The 22797-nt window shown below is 54.4% G+C and overlaps 1 protein-coding gene across 2 annotated transcripts; it reads left to right on the forward strand.

Annotated features, from left to right (window-relative positions):
• The first annotated feature begins 219 nt into the window (after nucleotides 1-219).
• Prr5 (proline rich 5) lies at nucleotides 220-22682 on the forward strand. Of its 2 annotated transcripts, none has more exons than XM_028788720.1 (8): nucleotides 220-500; nucleotides 6822-6902; nucleotides 12413-12461; nucleotides 12707-12764; nucleotides 18087-18178; nucleotides 18553-18693; nucleotides 20389-20524; nucleotides 21780-22682. In XM_028788720.1, exons 1-8 carry the CDS (start codon nucleotides 364-366, stop codon nucleotides 22247-22249), a joined length of 1164 nt encoding a protein of 387 aa, XP_028644553.1. In that variant the 5' UTR covers nucleotides 220-363; the 3' UTR covers nucleotides 22250-22682. The 2 variants fall into 2 exon arrangements, with proteins under 2 accessions (XP_028644553.1, XP_028644555.1); XM_028788722.1 differs by having other exon boundaries at nucleotides 18553-18684.
• Nucleotides 22683-22797: the final 115 nt, after the last annotated feature.

Consider the following 22797-nt stretch of genomic DNA (forward strand, 5'->3'; position numbering starts at 1 on the left):
GAACTGCCCTATGGCTCCCGTGTGGTGGCTTCAGAAGGGAAGATGAGAGGCGGCTGAGAGCAAATCCCTCGAACTGGCCCTTTGGCCGCTGAGGGCTCCAGTGCGCCGGCCCCGCCCTCCCAACGGGAGACCACGCCCACTCTGGCCCCGCCCAGACTGGAGGCCCCGCCCCCGGCCTGCTTTTGCGCTCCGAGCGCTCCACGCTGCGCCGCCGCGAGCAATGGTTCACAGGGCCCGGCGCTGGGCGTGCAGCCCCGGACGGGGGCGCAGGGCTGGGGCGGGACCCCACGGGGTCGCCGGGCTTGCTGCTAGCAGCGGACTATCGTCGTAGGGGACGCGGGGCGCGCGTGGGCCGGGGTGAGCATGAGGACTCTCCGCAGGTTGAAGTTCATGAGTTCGCCCAGCCTCAGTGACCTGGGCAAGAGGGAGCCGGGCGCGGCGGGTGCGGACGAGCGGGGCACGCAGCAGCGCCGGGCCTGCGCCAACGCCACCTGGAACAGGTAAGGCGCGCAGCCCGGAGCGGCGTGGCCGGGGACCGCACCGCGCCACTTTGCGCTCAGCTCGCCCCGCCGCCGGGCCGCGCGCGGGGAGGGAAGTGAGTGAAACGTGTCGGCGGCTCGAGCCCACGATCGCTCCCCGGGGGCGGGAAGCCGGGAGCCGGAAGCCTCTGAGCCCCCACTCGCAGGGGCGCACTTGAACCTCGTGGGCCCCCGGCGGGGCGCCGCTGCACTTCCTGTATGCGTGTCGGGCCCTCGGCGCGGGGTGGGCGGTGGCTTTCCCCGAGTTGGACCCCGGGCCTCCCAGCTGTCCGCGGGGGTGCGCCAGCTGCCAGACATTCCTTACCGGACCCTTCCGGAGGCCCATCCAGGACCAGCCGGGCGTGGGAAGCCCCTCCCCCAGCTGTGCTCTCAACCAGAGTCACAGATAGTTCTTTTAGCCGAGTTCCCCGGTGGGTCTCCTCTTGGCCGTTCCCAAAAAAAAAAAAAAAAGTATTTCCACCCAAAGTAAAATCCGGATCGAGGGAGTGTGAGGCAGGCTGCCGAGGGAGGGCTGTGGATGCTGGCTCTCCACTCCACCCCTCCACCTGGCAGTGAAATCCTGCCAGGTGCTTCACCCTCTGTGGTCTGCCACTAGGGACACGGCTGTCACTTGGACACATGTCTTCTGTTCATCTAGTCCGAGAGCAACCCTGGGGCACCCGGCTGCCAGCTGGGACCCTAACTTCCATCCTCCACTAAGCTGCAGCCTGCTTGAGAGCTCAGACTACCTGCCTCAGTTTCCCTCTGTCCTGGCCTACACAGGTCTCCTCATTGGGCTGGGAGCAGAACTGTGAGAAAAGGAAGACTCCTTTTGCCCCAGAACTGCTCATCACTGCCTTCATCCCCTTCCTTGTCTCTGGCCAGGGTTTAGTGGAGCCATGCTGACTTTTGGCTCAGATTTCAACTCCACTTCTCTGCTGTGTGGCCCTAAGCAGTTTGCTTTCCATCTCTGATCCTCAGTTTCTTTATCAATATGGGTGAGTGACTGTTGTTGGAATAAGCATGAAGATGTGTAATAGGCTGTGAGCATGATTTCTGGCACACAATAGGTACCCTGTAACTCAGAACTCAAGTCTAGGCACATTCAGAGAGTAGTGTCTAGGAAGTTACTAGAAGCAATTTTGTGGGGATCCCTTCACCCCATCGGGGGCCTCTGGTTCAGAGGGCTTAGGTCCACGGTACTACCTATCCTGGCTGTGAGACTTACTGTTTGTCAGAGCTATGGGAGCGGGGAGGCTTGCAAGGAGAAATATCCAAGTCCTCCACAGGTTTTCTCTTTGATGGCCTGTCAAACTACAGAGGCTTGAAGTTGGTTCCTGCTTGAACTGCTCCCCTCTCTCCAGCCTTTGGGTCAGAGGCTCCCCCTGCTTGGGGAAGCAGGCTCTAGCTGTGTTCTGTGCTCCAATCCTGGGCCAGCCTGTTTGGGGTCCTCACCATCCTAGCCAACAAGGGAGGTTTTATGCCCCCATCCCAGCTGAGAGATCCAGGGTCACCCAAAGCACCCAGGACCCATACTGTACCGCATTGCATGGCTTGAGTCCCGATACCCTCCAGTGTACACAGATAAGTGAAGGGACTGGAGATGGTGGCCCAGAGTCCCCTCACAGCCCCAGCTCCTGCCTCTTTTCTGCTCCCTAGAATAGTGCCTGCAAGGGCTCCAGGACATCAACCCTGAGCAGAGTCAGGATAGCTGTGCCAGCCTCCTGTGTTCCGGCTAGCCCTCCAAGCTGTGTTCCTCATTCTTCATCTCAAGACCTTTGCAGCACTAAAGAGTCTTATTTCCCAGTCAGATTGGAAGCTTTAGCTTTACACGAGGGACTGTCCAACCCGCCGCAGTGTGGGTACAACCCTCAAATTCAGTGCACAGCTATTGCTATGTCCTAAGATAGTCCACACACTCATTCATTCATTCATTCATTTTCTCCATGTTGGCTTGACCAGGCTGAGGTCTTAGTTTAGGAGCAAACAGCCTGCTCAGAGCCAGACACCCCAGACCAAGTCGGAAAGTAAATGAGGGGCTATCGGGGGGGGGGGTAATTGCTGGTGGCTTAGCACTTGAAGGAAGTAGAACGAGGAACATTGGATTGCTGGCCACTTGGCCTCCTCCCCCCTCCCCCGCTCTCCATGTCTGCTAGGTGTGCGGGAACAAGAGAAGCTCTCTGAAAAAGGAATCGTGGTGCTATCCAATCCCCTACAACCACGTGGAGCCTGGTGCTGTTTCCAGAGCACCTTCTGGTGCTTTCCCAGAGCACAAGAGCATAACAAACCTCCCCACCTGGCTTAACAGCTCCCTCCTGCCAGGGAGCTGCTCTGCTGTCCCCCAGTCTCTCACCCCTAGAGGCTTCAGAAACACTTCCAAAGCTAGCCAGTATCCACAATAGACCTAAGGTGCTAGGGAAGCACATGGGGGAATCCTAGCCTTCTGAGCCTTCATGCAGCAGTACCTTGTCTGTCCCCCAGCAGGTAGAGGCCCTGAGCAGGCAGGAGCAGGGGAAAATGTACCCCAAAGTGCAGCACCCCTGCAAAGCAAGGTGTGCACCCCTGCTCTCCTCCTCCCAGTGGGCTATCCTTCTCCATGTCCATAAAGAGAGTAAGGACATGAGGAAGGAGGTGACCAGGATGTTACCTGACAGCAGTGTCTGGAATCTGAACACGGCCTGCCAGGGAGCCCAGTGTCCAGGGATGCCTCTGAGTTCCTGTCCCAGCTGGGGCACAGGGGAGCAAACGTTGGTGATTAGAGCTGTATTTCCAGGGCTGATGGCCCTAACTCAGGTGGGAACAAAGAGCAGCAGGGCCATTGGGAACCTTAGGTGGGGTTTGGCACGTGTGTTACACACATGAGAAAATTGGGATTCAGAGAGTTGCAGGAATTACATACACCCTAAAACCCACCTAGGCCTGAGCCAAAGTTTCCAGGCTAGAGTCCTGAGGTTCCTGGCCCTCCCTCATCCTGCCTTCATGCTCTGTCCTGAGGCCCAGTCTGAGATTGGGCACCCCTCCATTCCCTCTCTTCAAGGAGCTGACAGGTTTTTTTGGCTTGGTTTGGTTTTGATTGTTTGTTTGTTTGTTTGTTTGTTTGTACTTTGGAAAGCCCACAGAGCTAGAGAGAGTCAAAAGGATCAGGGTCTAACCTGTGCATCCTGAAGGGTGGGAACAGGAGAACTGTAGACCAGTGCCTCTATAATTGGGGTCCCCACCACATGTTGGTGTTCACAACACTGGAGAGACCACAGATAGTGGGTGGTCCATGGGTTGGGTGTGGCCCAGATGTCCTGAGTGTCCATCCCTGAAAGGTCCCCAGAAGGTGAGCACTGTGTGCATTCAGCTCTTTGGGGTTAGCACAACAGTGACCCCAAACTGTCCCTGCCCTAGTTCTCAGCCTGTGGATGTGGGCTTTCATGTGGCTAGGAGACTTTGCAGATGTGGTTATATTTACAGTTGCTGAGCTGAGGTGATGGTCCAGCCTGTCTAGGTGCCTTTGTGTGGCCACAGAATCTGTGAAGGACGGGACAAGTTAGAGAAGGAGCTGACACCTAGCATCCTGTCTTGCTGTCCTTAAAGACAAGAAAGAACCTGGAGTCAAGGGACTCGGGTGCTTCTAGAAACCAGACAAGGTAGAATATAGCACCCAGAGCCACCCTCAGAGGCAGCCGTGCTGAGTGACAGATGCGAGGACAGATTTGGCTTTTGTTAGACTAAGTGGTTTTAGCAGTAGTGAGGTATTCACCCTGGCCTCTCTTCTTCCCTACTTGGTCTTAAGGACAAACCTTTGTCCCTAAGCACGAAGAACCAAGTCTGAGGTGCAGGCATGGCCTCCTGTCTTATAGCTTCCAGGTACATTAAGGAAGGCCCCCAGCAAATAAGACACATATTATTTCCATGTCCTTGGACGCCTCTAGGGGACTCCAGAGCAGGCCAGGAATCTGGGAAAGATGGTGATCCCACCCCTTCCTACAGGAATCTCAGACTCTTGGTGAAATTGTTCACCCTCAGTGGAACCAAGACTGGCCTTCAGAGACCTGCCCTTCCTATCAGGACTAGGCAGCCCCTCCTCTGGTGGCAGTCTGTCTCAGGCTGAGCTGCTTACTGTTGAGCCTGGCTTCTGTTTCTCCCTGTGCCCACCCAATGAGGTCATACATGCTCCAGGGCCAGGACCTGGCCTGTCTGCACAGAGAGCCTTGTTTTCTAGTAGACGTTAGAGGCCAGAGAGAAGTGGGGCTTTACACCTGAGGATGCCCTCCCCTGGTCTCACCCGGAAGTCCCTCCACTTCCTGTGGTTTCCTGGGGACCATCTGCAGATGTCCTGACTGAGCTTGTCACACTGGCCGGGAGGCTGTGTGGCTGAGATAGGCAGGGTTTCACTTCTGTGTTTCTGGATGATAAATCACATGGGGTCTTCTGGTCCTCCCTTCCCTCTTCAAGTAGCTGACAGGTTTTGATTTTGTGGAAGTTTTTTTGTTTGTTGTTTGTTTGTGGTTTATCATTATTATTATTGTCATCATTTTGGACTTCAGAAAGCCCATGGAGCCTCACAGAACAAAGAAGAATCAAAAGGAACAGGGTCTGTCCCCAAGGATGGGACGAGGGGGGTGTAAGCCAGTGCCTCCTTTCAATTCAGGTCCTGCTAAATAGATGTGTCCCTTGGCCTCTCTAAGCCTTAGTGTCTTCTTCTGTAATTGAAGTCTGACTGTCCCTACCACATGTTGGCGTTTAAAACACTGAGAGACCACATGGGTGGTCCATGGGTTGGATGTGGCCCAGGTGTTCCTGAGTATCTGTCAGGCAGCTAGAGCAGCACATAGACCCAGGCCCACCCCTCAGGCTGTCCCATCAGACTGGAGTCAGTGCAGGGCTCAAGGGGTGTGTGGGAGGGGCCTCAACCTGGACCAGCCTAGGAGATGGTCAGCTGGCTGTGTGGTGGTGCTGAGGTGAGGCTTCAGGGCTGTTGGCTTGGCCATGGCAGCCTAGGGTAGTGCAGGAGGGGAGAGTAGTTAAGTGGCCACCTTTACAGCCAGTGTGATCCACACCATTGACCACCCAAGGAGGCCAGCCTGGGGTAGGAGGGCTTCCAGGGCACCAATACAATTGTACTGCAGGCCACAGGGAGCCAGAGAGGTAGGATCAGGGTGTCTCTCCGGAAGGTATAATGGAAGAAGGACAAACTGAAACTTGAAAACTGGGACCATTCTGGATCTTCACTGTCTCCTCCATTGGAGTCCTGGGCTCCCCAGGGTTTGCTTATCACCCCATACCCCCAATCTGTTTCTATTGATGAGGACTCTCCAGAATGGTAGGAAAGTTCTCAGGTATCATTGTGAGCCAAGTTCAAGGAAAGGATAAACAGTGGTCAGATCCATAAGGACAGCCAGCAATGGAGACAGGTTAGTCCAGTGATCACATTGACTAAGCATGTTCTGAGTTAATGTAGGCTGTACGGGCTGAGGGGAGTTGTGACCTGGAAAAAGGGACTGAATTAATGGTAGAGCAACAGGAGATAGCCATGCAGAAGAAAGGCATGTGCAAATGTCCTGGGGCTGGAAGCAGCTTCCCCTAAGTGCCTGGATAAGCACCAGGAGCCTTGAGTGCCGTGGGGCTCAGCTTAGGGGCCCTCTGCAGTTCATGCAGGGCTTGAACTTCATGCAGTTCTCATGGGCCAAACCCAATCCCTCACCTGATACATGAATAATAAAGTTTTATTGGTATACAGTCCCGCGTTTCTAACTTCACGGCATTGAAGCAGATAGCCGAATAGCTGTAGGAGGCTGAGTCGTCCTCAGACCTTTAACAGCTGACCCTCTGGCCCTTTAGAGAAAAGTGTTTGCAGCTTCCTGCTTCAGAGAGTTTTAATCAGCAGAGCCTGGACAGGGTCAGCCTCACTGACCATTCCTCTGCCCCAGGGAAGAGGCTGTGGAGGCTGGGACCCCAGTGGCTCATAGGGGTTCCGCCATGGGACTAGAAGCATTGGGGAGTGGAGGCAAAGTCAGGACCTGGACACAAGGGAAGCAAAGGGAAGAGATGCAGAAGGCCCCCAGCATCTGGTCCAGCTGGGAGGATTAAGAACATGCAGGAAGGAAGGGAAGTTCTGCCTAGGTTGGACTACAGGGTCTGCAGGTTCTGGTGAGCCAGAGTTTGTGTCAGGACCCCAGACCTGGAGTTGCAGCAGGATGTGGGCACACCTATGATTTCAGGAGGGGCTGGATGGGACTGGATGGGACTGGATAGGTGGGAGGAGGCATACAAGACCCAGTGCCTCTCGGTGACCACTCTCCTTTCTGCCCGCAGTATCCACAACGGCGTGATAGCCGTCTTCCAGCGCAAGGGGCTGCCCGACCAGGAGCTCTTCCTCCTCAACGAGGGTGTCCGGTGAGTGTAAACCAGTCCTGCCTGGGAAACCCATCTGTGAGGCTGAGGGTGGAGGAGGGAGGCCCCACACCCCACCCTCCCGGGGCCGCCCTTCTAGGGTCAGCAGGGTGGAACTTGGACAGTGGCTTGAGATAATGTCACATTCCCTGCTGCCCGGTGAATTACAGAGGATATTTACTCTGTCAAAGAGGAAGGGCCCACCTGCTTAATGACCCACTGCCATTCCGGAAACAGTCCAGCCACGAACACCCCTCATTTCCTTTGACTAGCTGGGAACCAGGTCATGAAGCAGCTGAGGACAGAGGAGCCCTCTCAGACTACAGCTGTGGACCAAGCCACCGTGGCTCTGAGAGAGTTTGCAGTCAGCTTTTATAGTAGAAGAGAATGGAATTCCGAGTGATCAAGCTACCCAGGGTCACACAGCTGACACACTGGGGCATTTCCAGTCTGTGCTATTATCCTTCAGCCCTGACCCAGAGCACCCTGTCCCCAGATCCAGAGTATATCTGTAGAAGTCGGCAGAGAGTCTTCCATTTGCTGGCAAAGGCAAGATCTGAGGGATAATAATAATAGGACAGGGGTCAACCATACCATACCTACCTGAAAGGACCCTTATGTGGGTAAACTGAGGCCCAGGGTACAAAAGGATACTGGGAACAGCATGGAGTGAGGTGCCTCCAAAGTCCCCGTGCTTGACACTGCTAATGGTCACCCACTGCTCACAGTGTGTCCATGAGCCTAGAGGACCCATTTTATAACAAATCTAAACTACTGGCCAGTCTGGGGTTATGTTAGCCAGTGAAGAGCTCTGAGCTGGCTACATGAGTGAGAGAGGCCCAGGTTCTGACCCCAGAATCACACACAGAGAATCTTCTGGATGCAGAGGACACCCAGATCTTTAAATCCACAAAGTAGGTGGAGCCTAGGACTGCATACCTCCCTTGACCTTTCTGGTTCTGACTGCCACCTCTTCTCTAAGAGGCCTTAGGGGCTACCCTGCTCCATAGGATGGATTGGGGGGCAAGGTTTAGAGAATTCATCCTGTGTCCTAGTACCTGACTAGAAAGCAGGATGATGGGAGATGCTGACTTCAGGGGACATAAGATGATCTTGGGACAGCTGCTTTTTCACCAGTGCAAAACAAGGCACCAGGCATCCTCAAATGATGACTGGCCGTGGGCTTTCTCAGGGACGTTTGCTCAAGCATGTGTCAAGTGTTTGGTATGCCTTTTTGTCTGTATTTTAAAGATGGTCACTGGCTGCCAGTTGAGTAGGTTTGGTGGCTGAGCTAGAACCCTAGTCCCAGCTCCAGGCCATTTAGAACTGTCCCTTCCCACTGTAGTTCTCTTCCACAAGTGGCCACATTAAACTAAATAGGTCTAGGTCTGGGTATGTGGCTTAGTCACTAGAGTGTTTGAGTAAACATGAAGCCTGAGTCTCAAGCCTGATGCTACCTCAATGGTTCATTTCTATAATTCCAGCACTGGGGAGGTAGAGGCAGGAAGATCAGGAGTTCAAGGTCATCCTCAGCTATATATTGAGTTTAAGGCCATCCAGACATATCTGAGACCCTGCCAGAAACAAATATCAGCTAGGTCTGATTGTGCTTCAGACGCATAGCTGGTCATTGGCTTTGCTCCCAGGAGGGAATCCATGGATGGAATCACTGATGGCTGCGTTCAAAAGTTCCCCACCATCACCATAGTAAAGGCTAGTTAGTGACAGACAGTGTGTCAGCTGTATCTAGGTGGGGACAGTTAGTCACAACTGAAGGCTGCGTTGCTCTTCCCTCTTTATATGTGTATGAATGTGCATACACATGTACATAGGGCCTTGTGTGCTTTGGTCACATCCCCAGGCACTTCTACCGTGAGATAATCACAGAGTGTCCCTTCCTAAACCCAGACAGTAGATCCAACTGTGTGCCTGCGGTGCAGAGTGTAGCCTGCCCCCATGCTCCCTGGTCACCTGTGGGCCAGTCCCTGCCCTGAGCACTAGGCTACTGTGACTTCGTGCTATGTGTTATGGACAAGGTACAGAGATACTCAGCGGTGTGAATTTCCGGGTCCATGAGGCACCTGCTCAGCCACTGCCCTTAACAGACCTGCCTTTATGCCCACGGCTGTGTGCACTGATTCGCATGCAGTTCATATACCATAAACTGCCCTGGTCAGTATTGAGTGGGCTCCTGTGGTTGTGTGGTTGTCACCAAAGAGTCCCCCCACCCCCCTTTACAGCCCATCACTCAGGCCAGCCTGGCTCTCTGGACAATTCATACAAATGGCATTTCATGCCAGCATGTAGCTGTCCCCTTCATGCTGTGAGGTCCTGCTATTTTGGAGCCTGGATTTATGATAACATTGATTTTTATTCCATCTGATCACCTGTGTGGCCTGTGATGAGTGCCGGGCCCTACGGCTGTGAGCATCCTTGTATGAAAAGTTTAGGGGTTTCCCTTTAGTTCTGGGTTTTGCTTTCGTTATCTTGTTTGTTTATTATTTTCAGACGGGGTCTCAATATGTATCACTGACTCGCTCTCACGGTTTAGCCAATGCTGACCTTGAATTTACAGAGATCCTCCTGCCTCTTGTCTCCTGAGTGCTGGGATTAGACATGTGCCACTGGCTGTAGTTTTGATTTTTGAAGAGTGGTTCTGAAGACCTCTGTAACCTAGTCTAGCATAGTCTTGAGATCCTCCTGCCTCAGCCTTCAGCCAGGATTGTAGATGTATGCCCAGATTCCATGTTCAAGATTTTGCATAGATATGTGATGTGACTTCTTTAGTGTATGTCCAGGTCTGTTGAGGGCTTGGGTTTCTTTTAGGGGAGGCTCCCCACTTCCCAGAGAGTGAGCAGCAAAGGAGACCTTAGCCTCTCACTATATTTCTTTCTGGCTGAGAGTCTCACAGTACTATAGGGGCCACGGCAGCTCCCTGTGGCTTCGGCTGGCATCTCTTGGTGACTAACAGTGCCAGGCATCGTCTGGCTCATACATCTTTGGAGAAGCATCGGCTCTCATCCTCGGCCATATATCATTGAGGAGTCTTTACTGTAAGTTGGCCAGTTTGTAGTGTTTTCTGGTCTAGCCTGTGTCTCAAGCCTGCAGCCCTTGGGCCATATGCATCCCTGGATAGCTATGAATGCACCCTAGAACACTCATGATGATATCCCAGAAGCACGCTGGACACCCCTGGTGGAGACTTAGCCTTTATCAGGTACCACCTCCGGTCATTTTCTCAAGTCCCCTTCACCTTCTCCTTGATTTTCTTCAGAGCATAGAGGGTTGACTGCTGAGAAAGGCTGATTGTCTCCCCCTCTTTCTTTTTGTAGTGATCCTCCTGCCTCTATGTACCCCTGAGTGCTGGCATTACAGCTGACACCACCATGTCTGGCTAGGTTACCATTTTTAATCCACCTAGTCCAGACTAGGGATTTGACTTTGGGTTCTCTGACCTGACTCTGACCGTATCATCTGCCTTCCCAATTTTAGTTTCTCCTTCTGAAGACTTATCACTGTGAGTTCAAGACCAGCCTAGGCCCCATAGTGAGTTGGGAGGGCAGCCTGGGCTGTATAGGAAGACCCTGTCTTAACATGAGTGGCCGAACAAGCCTCACAGGAAAGGCTCTGCGGCGTCGCTTGTGAGAGTAGCTTCTCACTCAGCACGCCATTGTCTTTCATGGTCCATATGAGATTCAGTGACTTGCCTGAGTCAGCACTTTGTGTCTGTTTGGATTGACGGAGACTGAGTGTGTTCTGAGCATGTCCAGGGTGGACCCGACCACACTGTTGCAGTCATTAGCTGGAGTGGGTGCATCTTTTACTTTTTGAGACAGGGTCTCTTGTAGCTCAGGCTGGCCTAAAAACTATGTATAGCCAAGGATGACCACAGACTCCTGACAGATGTGGGCCACGACACCGTGTTAGGTGCGTATATTTTGGATGTAGACATCGTCAACTTCCGGTGCATGTGTGGGAGCAGCACCTTCCCCACCTGGCTGTGCTCGCCTTTGCCGCTGCTGGTCACTTTCTCTTTCTGTTATATGGTACGTTTGTGTTTGGTTTGCAGTTTTATCCCTTATATGTTTGCCATTCCTGTGTGGCTTGGCCTTATTTTTGTTGTTTGCAGTTCTGGGGACCGACCCCAGGGCTTTGTATATGCAAGGCAAGTGCTCTATCACTGAGCCACCTTTCCAGTACCTGGTTTGCCTGTTTTTATAAAGCATCTTGGAGAGGAGGGTTGTTACTGGGAGACAGGGAGATGGTGGAGTCACGTGCTGGGTTGTGTGTGAACTGAAGGACGGATAGATGGCCAAAACCAATCACAGAGTAGTTTTTGGAAGGAAATGCCAAACTCAGCCACCAATCAGGATGGGGGAGGAGCTTACATTGTAGACACTCCCTATATAGGAACTGAACTCGGACCATGCTGTTGGGGGTGGTGTTCTTTAAGCCCGAGTAACTCAGATTTGTATGTATCGGAGCCATGAAGGGTGAGGACCACCTGTAACTCAGGACTAGTTACATCTCCCAAGTGGAGCTAGCAGCCTGAGAATTTAAGACTTATGCCTGGTTTGTGTGGATGTCAGGGCTGTATTAGTTTTCTTCCGGGTGCTGTGATAAAAACCATGACCAAAGCAACTGAAGGGAGGAGGAGTGTTTGATGTGGAGTTCACAAGGATAAGGGTCTATCATGGTGGGGAAGTATGGCAGCAAGGGGCTGGCGTGGCTGCAGGGGTGGGGGCAGGAGCAGGAAGCCGAGAGTTCATCATCAAACCCAAGTGTAAACAGGAAGTGGGGCCTGCCCCCAGTGACTTCCTCTATCAAGGCTCCATATCCAAGAAGTCTCAAAGTCTCCCCCAAACAGCGCCACCATCTGGGGACCTAGTATTCAATTATCTGAGCCTGTGGGGGACATCCTCATCCAAACTGTCACAGTGGCTGTACTTCTTCAGGATGTGATCAGGTGGGAAATGACTCCACTAGAGGCAGGCAGCACTGTTCACAAAGTAGAGATTGCCGTGTTAATCTGGCACGGTTTGTGTGGCATGGGGCCGGTAGCTGACCTCTGTGAGCTGCTCAGGCCTCCGCTATATAAGGGAGCTCCGGTCAGTGCCTGTCACTGGCTCTATGAAGACTCAAGTTGGTGCACATAATAAAGGGAGGGGAAGCCATTTAGGAAAGAGAGTCCCTGCTGGCTATGGGATTCAGGCAGGCAGATGATGGATGGAACCCAGTGTTGCAGGCCCAGGTCTGTGGGTGTCTGCTTGAGGAAGAAAAGATGTATGGTCCCATTGGGACCCTCAGACTTCTCTTCTGCGAGATGCATAGGGGAGATCCCTAGTGAGCTAGCCACTCTGGGTCCTAGAGGGAAGATAATCTCGTGAGCCACTCTGTGGCTGTGCGCCACTGTGTGGCTGTGCTGAGCAGGTTGGTCCCTGGCTGCCCGGATGTTTCTAGCCTTCACCAGTACTGCATGATCTCAACGTGTTCTCATCTGCCCTCCCCCACAGGCAGCTGCTGAAGACAGAGCTGGGGTCCTTCTTCACTGAGTACCTTCAGGTGCGTGGGCTTTGCCACAGAGGAAGGCTTGCTCTGTCTCTCAAAGGAGGTCTCTATAGTTATATGACCTGTGACAGCCCGGGCAGGCTCAAGGCTGGCCTCTCAGGGTGGATGGAGTTTTGACTATTTGGCAGGAGGGTGGGTCTCATGTCTTGGCTGCTTGTTGGTGGAGTCCTGGGAGTCCTGGGGATCAGGGCATCCTGGAATAGCTACGGGTCAGTGATGGCACCTCTGTTTGCTTCCAGAACCAGCTGCTCACAAAGGGCATGGTGATCCTTCGTGACAGGATACGTTTCTACGAGGGTGAGTCTCGGGGCTGAGTGTAGCTGGGACATGGTGTGACTGGCTGGGACATGGTGTGACTGGCTGGGACATGGTGTGGTGGTTCTGGGACAGTGGCATGGCAGATGCTGGGAGGGAGGGGGCTCTCTGGTTAAGATGACTGGAAAGGAAGGAAACAGCATCAGGCAGCAGGACTGAGGTCTGGATTGGAAGGGGACCTTGGAGAGAGCCTGTCCCCTTGGGAGCCCGGGAGGGCTGTGCAACCCCAGGGAGAGGTGCCCTGATTCATCTTACTGCTCACGGGAACTGTGCCCTCAGCTTTTAATCACTGCAACAAAGCCAGCACCTTTAGGGGTGTCTTAGTTTCATTTCTGTTGGTGTGATAAAGCACTGTGCAAAAACCAACCTAGAGGAAGAGAGGGTTTATTGTGCTTACAATTCCAGGGCACAGGCCTTATAGCAGAGGTATCAAGGTGGGAATTTGTACAGTCATGGTCAAGATCAGAGTTGAACCTGTGCATGCTGCTTTCTGCTGTGCTCAGCTCTTTCTTATACAGCTTAGGAGACCTTGCCTAGGAATTGGTGCTGCCCACAGTGGGCTGGGTCTTCCTATATCAATTAGCAATCAAGACAGTGCATAGGCATGCCCATAAGCCCAGCCTGATCTAGATAATTCCTGACTGAGCTCTTGTTGTGTGGTTGTAGGTTTTGTTAAGTTGGCAAAGGTAACCATTGTGAAAGGAAAAGGCTTATTTTGGTTGACAGGGTCAGAGGTCCCTGGACACTTGGTCTCGTCACGTTGAGCCTGGCTTGAAGCCAAAGTCATGTCAGAGAAATAAGGGTTAGCAAAGCCGTTCACCAGGAACAGCTTCTGTGGTCAGGAAGCAGAGAGACAGGAAGAGACCAGAGGCCGGGCATACCTTTCATAGGTACTCCTGAGGTGCATTAGTTGTGTTTCATGTTGCCATGACAGAAGCAGCTTAAGGAGGGTATATTTTGCTCAGTTTCAGTCCATCATGATGGGGAAAGCATAGCAGCAGAAACTTGAGGAAACAGGTCACGTCGCACCCACAGCCAGAAAGCAGAGGGAGGAGTGCTGCTCTCAGCTTGCCTCCTTTTCACTCAGCCCAGGGCCCCAGCATGTGGAGTCCAGGGCAAATCCTCTCTCCTCAGTTAATCTAGTCTAGAAACTTCCTCATATACATACCCAGAGAAGGTGAGTCTAAATCCTGTCAGGCTGACTGTCAGTACCAACCATCACAGCACAGCCCACTGTCTTCCACCAAGCCTCACCTCCCAAGCCACATTCAGCTCTGAAATGGCCTATGAGTCTGTCCAGTGATGCAGCCAGTGACCTGCCCTTGTGAGCCAATCACCTCCACAGCACCACTGACTGTGGACAAAGCCATCAACACGTGAGCTATTTAGGGGCTACCTTATATCCAGACTGGATATAAGGAACATCAGGGTATAAGGTATAACAGATAACAGGAACCCCATTCCGTTGCCTGAGAGATACCATCTTGAGTCTGAATATCCAAAGACCAGAGAACCAGCTTAAACAAAAGGTCATTGTCCTTACACAGGGACGGCAGAGACAGTAGGCCACAGCCACACTGCAGGGAGATTGGAGCCTTGCTGTGATGCTGGGGCACCCCTAGTTCTTTCTCAGGCCCCACTGTTCCAGCAAGCCTCTCTGTCCGGCTCAGCCCTCATCAAAGGGCAGAGGGCTTTGACCTCCTAGTCTCAGTATCTCAGGCTCCTGGTGTCTGATGGTCCTGAGGTCTCAGGAGGGGCTTGGCACTTGGCACTAGAGGACTTTGCAAATGTCTACTGTATGCCAGGCCCTGTGCTGACTCAGGATCCCATAAGCATTTGATGAGCATCTACTGTATTCCACATCCTGGACTAGCTTCAATATACAAGCATTCAATATACTAGGCCCTGTGCTGGCTTCAGGCTATAAGTATTCCACAAACACCTACTATGTGTCCAGGCTTCATTCTGGCTATGGGCTTTATGAACCTTTGCTGAGTGCCTCTCATGAGATGTTCTCCACTAGGTTATGTCCTGGTTGGTTTGCTTCTGCTGACCAGGTGGGTAATCCAGCAACTCTGGGAAGGAGGTACATGCTCAGTCCTGCTTGGGCCACACTGGATACATGGCTGCCCAAGGATTGAGTAGGTGACTGGCTTTCTGGAGCCCAGTCAAGTCACTCAGTACTCCAGGTGTCTCCTCCAAGTGCTGGATCCTGGGCAAATGGATGTCAGCCCACTACAGAGAGTGAGAGGCTAAGACCTGAAGTCCTGCCTCACTCCAAAGGGTCCCCCCCCCCACCCCCAGTTCCCCATCATCTTCCTACATGAGGCAGGCCCAGACAGGAATGAGAACAGTGGGTGTGGGCAGGAGGCCCAGGCAGCCAAGGTCCAGGGGGTTTCCTAGTAGCCAAGCCCCTGGATGGCGCTGTGAATGTTTGGCACCTGAGGGAAGAGGCCTCCCACACCCTCCTGACCCGCCTGACTCAGCACATTCCCTGAGGTGCCTCCCACTAACACAGCCCAGGGGAGCCGGGTCCTGGGAGAAGGGCAGCTTTGTCTGGAACCTCATGACTGTGAGGCAGGGCCTCCCAAGGAAAGGGAAAAAGGTGCCCTGCTTTTTAATGTCCGACCTCTAGGCCCAGGGAAAGCTGCAAGCTCCAGGCACATGTGAAGACACCATGGGTATCACATACTGCAGCCTCCCTCCCCTCAGGGCCCACTTCTTACTCCTGTAGCAAAGAATGAACTATGTCCACGCAGGGCCCCGGGGGCGTCTCTGGGGACCTGGAGATGGAGAAGATACAGGTCTTACCCTGCAGGGACTGAGACATAAACCACATGTGATGTGGCTGGTGTGATGAATGTCAGGTGAAGGGAAACTGGGGAAGGAAGGGTGGCGGTAGAATTCCCTCAATATGGTCTCCAAGAGCGATCTGCACAGGAGCTTGTCCATCCTGTTCAGCCACTTACCCCTAGCCCGTGGGTCAGCCATCTCATCTCCCCACCATCTCATAAAATCTGCTTCCTTGAGTCCCCGAAGCTGGCTTTACCTTCAGCCCAAAGCTGCTGGAGGGGACGGACACGTGGAGTCAGACGGTAGCCTCGAGAAAGCCACCCAAGACTCCAGTGAGACCTCTGCCATTGTTTCCCAAACTAGATGATTTCTGGAGTCAGGAGGCAGCTAGAGCAGGGAGCATCCCTGCGGGAGAACAGCCTGGTACCTCACAAAAGGTCACCCGGGAGACCACAGGGGTCTGCTGCCGATGCTGAGGCTGCTATCTGCATTTTCTCACCCACGAGCCAAACTCAGTGTGGCCGATGTGTGTGCGTATCGGCACACACTCCTCCATTCCGGCCTGCATGTGCAGAGGCTTCAGCCTCCTGCTAGACAACCTTGGTCATCTCTCTGTGGGTCATCACCATTCCTGGAACCTTCCCTGCATGCCCGTGGACTGGAGCTGTACCCACCTGGCTCCCCTGTTGATTCTTAGCACCCTGGGGTTGACTAAAGGAGAGACTGACATCCCAGTGAAAGCCATCATGGGGCCTCACAACCTGGCCCTTCACCAAAGCTTTCTGTTCCACCCCTGGCTGGGGCCCAGTCAGGGTACACACATTCACTGCCTGCATCAGACCAGCAACAAACACAGGGTACCTTGTCATCAAGCCTTGGGGACTTATCCTGTCCCTTACACAGAGGGTGCCACTAGGTCTGGCTGAAAGAACTTTCTGGGGCTCCACTACAGTCACAGAGCAAGGCTTCAGCCCTGGTCCGTGTGGCTGACAGTAGCCTCCACTGACCCCACTCCCAGGCACACAGCCCAGTCCACAGTCCCAGGCAAGAACCCAGCCAGGGACCAGGCTATCCTTCCGGGTCTCTGACAGCACACAGCTCCAGCTGGGGCCTGGATTCTGTGTTTTACAACATCTGCTTTTCTGTGGTGTGTCCGCCCTATGGGATAGAGGACGACCTTCACTTGGTGGCACACAGCCCTGGCCAGCGCCCAGGGCCACCCCACAGCCAGCCAGGACTGAACTGCCTTTCTTCCTGTATGATGGCAGGAACTGAAGGGACTTTGTGTTCAGGCAGGGCTCTGAGGGGCTGTGAGCATCCGCCTGCTCCGGGCCTTCCCGCAGTCTCCTTGCCCCTGGAACCAGGTGTGGGCCACCCGGGAATGTTAGAGCTGCCCGCCAGCAGACAGCCCTAGGCGGCCACACACAGAGGCCAGCCTGCTCCTGGGGCCAGCTTTCTGTTCCCCACATCCTTGTTCTACACGGACCTAGAGCTTTCCATGAGGGAAAGTATACATACTGGAAAGCCAGGCAAAGACCTTACAGGCTTCCTTGTTCCCATAGAAATGGGGAGACAGGCAGGCAGGCTGGCCAACAGTCAGTGACCCTGCCCTCCATGTTCAGACTCACATGGCACAGGAGTCTTACAGGACACATGGCTGGACCTGTTCACCCCTAGACCCAGTGGCCGTTTGTCTCAACTATCTACCCTAGTGACAAGTTCCTAAGTCTGCAAGCCACAGAGTCATCTCGGGGCACCTGCCTGCCCCATTCCCCAACTACCTACCTGTCAGGTGGTGCCACCCAGCCTGAGGCCAGCCAAGTTTCTACATCTTATCCAAGCTCCAGTTTCCCACACAGCTGCCGCTTTCTCATGGCAGGGTGAGGTAGGGGTGGGTGTCACATGCCCAACATGTATCTGTCTGAGAAGCCAGATCAGACGTCAGACAACTCCTCCAGGAAGTCCTCCCTGCCAATCCTCTGTCCCATCTCCCACAAGTAGAGTGAGAAGTTGTGGCTTGGGCCCTCGAGAAGGAGCCAGAGGCTGTAGTCTGGGTCACTGACCCTAGAGGCCACCCTTTACCCATTGCCTTTCCCAAGGCTGTTCAGTGTCCTGCTTCCCTGCTATATAACAGTAGGTGTCTGGCGCCATTGGGGGCTTGACTGTCCCCAGTGCCCAATGTCTCAGCTGGGGTTCTATAAACGGATGGTCGGTTGGGAACTGGTTGTCTGAGACCAGCTCCTGTGCAGGCCTGCCCGAGGCAGGACAGGAACCAGCTGCTAACACTCACCCAGGATGAGCACCTCCATGGCTTATGACCCATCTGCTCTAGATGGTAATCATGTTCCCCCTTCACAGGTGACGAGTGGGCTCAGTGGCAGAGCACTGTGCTATGCAGGGGGTGGGGGAGCCATCTCAGTGCACCTCCCACCCTTCCTTAGCTCCTTGTCCTGGGTGGGTGGGTCTGCTACTGTGTTCAGGTCATGCTGTAACAGCTCCTTGTACCCACAGGACAGAAGCTGCTGGACTCCCTGGCGGAGACCTGGGATTTCTTCTTCAGTGATGTGTTGCCAACCCTGCAGGCCATCTTCTACCCTGTGCAGGTGTGTTCTGGCTGGGCGTGTGTGAGTAAGGGGACCATGGGGACATAGGATGGCTCTAGTAGGAAGGAGGACTCCAGCCCTGACGACCCCTTCTGTACTAACCCAGGCTGTCCCTTACAGACCAGCTTAGCCTAGCATGTGACTCCTCAGGACCTAGAAGGCCTGGAGTGGGGAAGCAGAGATCTGCTCTGCACGGTAGAGAAAACCCTGCCAGATGAAGCCACAGGGAATCCTGTATGTTTAGGGCAGGGAGAGAGAATGGGGGAAGGGTGGGTGTCACTGGGCCCTTGCCCGGATCCCACCCTTGGCCTGTGGTAGAGAGAGAAAACTGCGTAAGAGCAACGTGGCCAGCTTGTCTCTTCCTGTGTCCGCAGGGCAAGGAGCCGTCGGTGCGGCAGCTCGCCCTGCTGCATTTCCGGAACACCATCACCCTCAGCGTGAAGCTGGAGGACGCACTGGCCCGCTCCCACGCGCGCGTCCCTCCTGCCATCGCACAGATGCTGCTGGTACTGCAGGTGGGATGCGGGTCCGGGGACGCAGGGCCGATGGGGGAAGATGCGGGTCCGGGGACGCAGGGCCGATGGGGGAAGATGCGGGTCCGGGGACGCAGGGCCGATGGGGGAAGATGCGGGTCCGGGGACGCAGGGCCGATGGGGGAAGGGAGCGGGCAAGTGAGGCTTTGGGGCTGGGATGCAAACCATACCACAATTACTTATTCATTGTGGCAACTGGCTTCTGTATTCTTGATCAGTTGCCAGGGCTGGGCCCCCACACACCACACCCAACCCCACTCCTGCACACGGGCGTGCACTCCAGCGCTCGTGCGCGTGCACACACGCACACGGACACCAAGCGTTCCAGGCACTTGGTACAGATAGACTTCATCAAGAAGGCTAGCTCTGGAGAAGGGGCAGTGGCCAGCTAGTATGGCTGGATTAAAGGGACCTGCCTCAGTACTGAAGAGGGTAGGGCCACCAGCAGGCACGTGTACCCTACATCTGACACATCCGTACGGAGTTCTCACAGCCTACAGTCCTGCAGGACTTTAGAGGTGCCACCAACGGCCCCATCTGACTGACAGGAAGACTTTACCGCTGGAGGGATTGTGGTCTCACCAGGATTCTCATAAGCACCAAAAGCCCTGTTGTCATGTTTGTCCTTTTGAGTTAGGGTTTGTGGGCTCAGGCCTAGGGGCCGAAGGAAATGGTAAAGGGTTCATAGGAAGGGACGGGCTGCAGTGTAGGTGTTGCAGGGTCCAGGGGTTGCCCTGGGTCAGAGGGTTATGTTACCTTGGAATGAAGCCAAGTACAAGTCTGTGAGTGGGATTTCCATAGACTGCGTCTAGTCTGGCAGGGTGAGTGTGAAGGGAATCGGGAGAGCAGGAGAGCCAGGTCTCTGTGGTGCTGGGCCCTGGGATCCCGTTGGAGGGGATCAAGGCCAGAACAGTGCTGCCCTCTGCTGGCCAGTGTACCTCCTGCCACTTCCTAGCTATGCTTGTAGAGTTCCGCATAGCCTCCATACCATATCATTGTCCCACCTGCCACCTCTCCCCAGACTGAGTGGCTTTGCTCTAAGGCCGCTATAAGCGTGTTTCCTGACCTCACTTTGGTCCCCAGGTGAATCCAGCCCCCACTGTTTTAGGTCTTGAGTTGCTTTGCGGTCACAGCTGCTAGTCAGTGTGTACTAAGGACCTACTGTGTGCCCCTGACTCACTCCTAGGATCACAACTCTTGCTGGGGGTCTACATGGTGGGGTGCTGGTCACACTTAACAGCCACATGTGCGTTAATACGGATGATCCAGTCCTCTTCTCCCTTGTACTGTGGGCAGGGGAGATGTGACTTCATAAACTTACACAAGTGGAATGGGCAGGATATGGTGCCACACACCTGCAGTCCCAGCCTCAAGAGTCGGAGGCAGGAGGATCTCACATTGAAGGCAGCCAAGGATACAATGAGACTTTATCCCAAAAAGATCATAGGCTGGAGACCTAGTTCCCCTGGCTAGCAGCCTTTCCTGGGTAGTATCAACTGTCTCTCAGAGGACCACCCACGGCCCCCCAGCACACCAGGGCTCAGTGACTTTAGTGCAAATCACCTCATGTGGCTGTAAGGGCGCCCAGCCTCCTGCCACCTGGGACTCCACTTGGGGAAGGTGGGGGAGAGACAAGCTCCTGCTGGACTGGGGTGTGTGACCTCCATTCCCTTACAGGGAGTACATGAGTCCAGGGGTGTGACCGAAGACTACCTGCGCCTTGAGACACTGATCCAGAAGGTGGTGTCTCCATACCTGGGTACCTATGGCCTCTACTCCAATGAAGGGCCCTGTACCCATTCCTGTGTCCTCGGTAGGTACTGCCTGGGGCTGTGGCTGGGGTGACAGTGTTGCCAAAACCAGGGTTCCACAGGGGACCAGCTACAGTCACACAGAAAATCTGTCCCATGAACCTGTCTAGCCTTGTTGAGCATAGACCTGGACTCCCAGGGTAGAGGGAGGCGGGGGTTGGAGGGTGTCGGTCAATCCCCAGAACAGTAATAGCTCTCCACAGAGACCTGCCATGCAGAGAGCCTCCACCATCCCCAAGATGTCATACCTGTGCTGGCTCAGGGAGGGATACAGTGAAAGTAGGCCCTAGAGAGCCTGCTGGTCCCCTCAGAAGCCTGCCATGTCCTCCCTGTTCTTTCAACAACGTCACCTGGGCACTTGCTGTGTACCAGCCCAGAGACCAAGCCCAGCCTTCCTTCATAGCTTTGGCCGAGCAGGAAAGATGATGGGTCAGTGAGCTCCCATGGTGATCACTGAGCTGCAGAAGCAGATGCAGACTAGATCATAGGAACGGGTCAGATAGGGTCACTTGGAAGGCTCCCCATCATCTGGGCTGCTACTTAAGGTGTAAAGCCCTAGTACTGGGTATCTTCCAGCTCAAACAAGTTAGAACTGGGGATCTTCGCACCTCCCAGGACCTGTTTGGGAGCAGACTGCAGATACCTGGCAACCAAAAAGGCAACCCCTCCAGATCCGGAGCTTGTACTCAGGAGCGCCACCCCATGGGCACTGTTAGGCACTGCAGGGTCCTGCATGGAAGCCTTTCTTCTACATGGCCAATAGAATTTGGCTCTGTCCTCGCTCTACACAGCCAGTGAGGCCTGTAAACAGCTGCATCATAGCACTACCTCGTCCTGCAGCTCCTCCATGCAGGCTCGTGCCACAGGTGCCCAGTCTCACCTAGGAAAGCACTGGTGCCTAAGATCCACAGGCTCCCACAGATGAGGAAAATAAGACATGGATCCATGACTGACATGGGATCACCACAGGTCACTGACAGCTTACAGATGAACTTGGGCAACTGAGGTCCCACTGCCTGTTCAGGCCAAAGCTGAGAATGTTAAAGTTCTCCAGCTAAGGCAGGAGGCTTGTTCCCCTCCTTAGCAGGCAGGCTGGGCTGGTCCAGAACTAGCAGCCACTTAGCCTTTTATTGGGTGGCCCTTTTGTGGGTTAGATGCTTGACCAGAAGCCTCTGCCCAAAGGTGGGACTTGGATGCTCAGAGAACACGTGGGCCAGCAGCCATCATCCTAGTGTATGACTCTGTTTGTTCCTGCAGAGAAACGGTTCCTACGGCGCTCCCGATCTGGGGACATCCTAGCCAAGAATCCAGTGGTGCGCTCCAAAAGCTACAACACCCCCCTGCTCAATCCTGTGGCCGAGCATGAAGCAGAAGGCACAGCGGCTGGTGGCACAAGCATCCGCAGACACTCAGTCTCTGAGATGACATCTTGTCCGGAGCCCCAAGGCTTTGTGGACACGCCTGGCCAGGGCCCTTCGGGGACCTTCAGGTCTTCTCCATCACCCCACTCAGGGCCTTGCCCCAGCAGACTCTACCCCCCTGGCCATTCCCCCGAACAGGCCCCAGGCCATGGCTCCCCACCCACCTCCAGCCCTGAGACACTTGTGGACCAGATCCTGGAGTCTGTGGACTCAGACTCCGAAGGGATATCCATTGACTTTGGGCGGGGTAGTCGCTCCAGTGTGTCTGACTTTGAGGCAACAGGCGGCCGGCCGAGTGTTGTTTGATGGCCTGGGGTTAGTTCATGTTTTTACTGCCCCTGTGTGTCTGCGTGTCTGTGTGTGTGAGAGACTTGTTACTCTTTCTTAACCTTGCCAGCCCCCTGTCACTGCCTCAAGTGACTTTATACTCCTAGTCTGTTGGAAAATCCACCCAACTCCCCCTGTTTACCCCTGGACTGATTGGGGCACCCAGTCAACACCACCCAGACACGTACTCCACCACCTGGAGGATGGGGTCACAATGTGCTCCCCTGCCTGCCCCACCCTCGGTGCCCACACTTACCCAGAAAAATGTGAAACCAGTGGGCTGTGCCTATGCCAGCCCAGCCTGGCCTCCGTAGTGACGGGACTCAAGCCTCAGTCAGGCCTGCCTGCCTGCCTCCCTTTGCCCTGGGTGGCCACAAAACAGGAAGGCATGAAATAAAGTTACAGCTCCAGGCGCCTGTCTGCCCCCTGGTGTCCTTCTGGGACCCCCACCTCTCTGACCTCTCCTTCCTGTCAGGTGCATTCCCAGGCTGGGACCAAGGCCACTTGTTCTCAGGTCCAGTGTTGCT

Source organism: Grammomys surdaster, unplaced genomic scaffold, assembly GCF_004785775.1.
Source record: "Grammomys surdaster isolate TR1022 unplaced genomic scaffold, NIH_TR_1.0 125767, whole genome shotgun sequence".
NCBI lineage: Eukaryota > Metazoa > Chordata > Mammalia > Rodentia > Muridae > Grammomys > Grammomys surdaster.

What these genes read in the sequence shown, in the direction of transcription:
- Prr5 (XM_028788720.1), top strand. Translation starts at nt 364, where the DNA reads ATGAGGACTCTCCGCAGGTTGAAGTTCATGAGTTCGCCCAGCCTCAGT. An exon ending in CTCCTCAACGAGGGTGTCCG is followed by an intron (nt 6,903 to 12,412) that starts GTGAGTGTAAAC and finishes CCTCCCCCACAG; the next exon opens with GCAGCTGCTGAAGACAGAGC. An exon ending in TACCCATTCCTGTGTCCTCG is followed by an intron (nt 20,525 to 21,779) that starts GTAGGTACTGCC and finishes TTGTTCCTGCAG; the next exon opens with AGAAACGGTTCCTACGGCGC.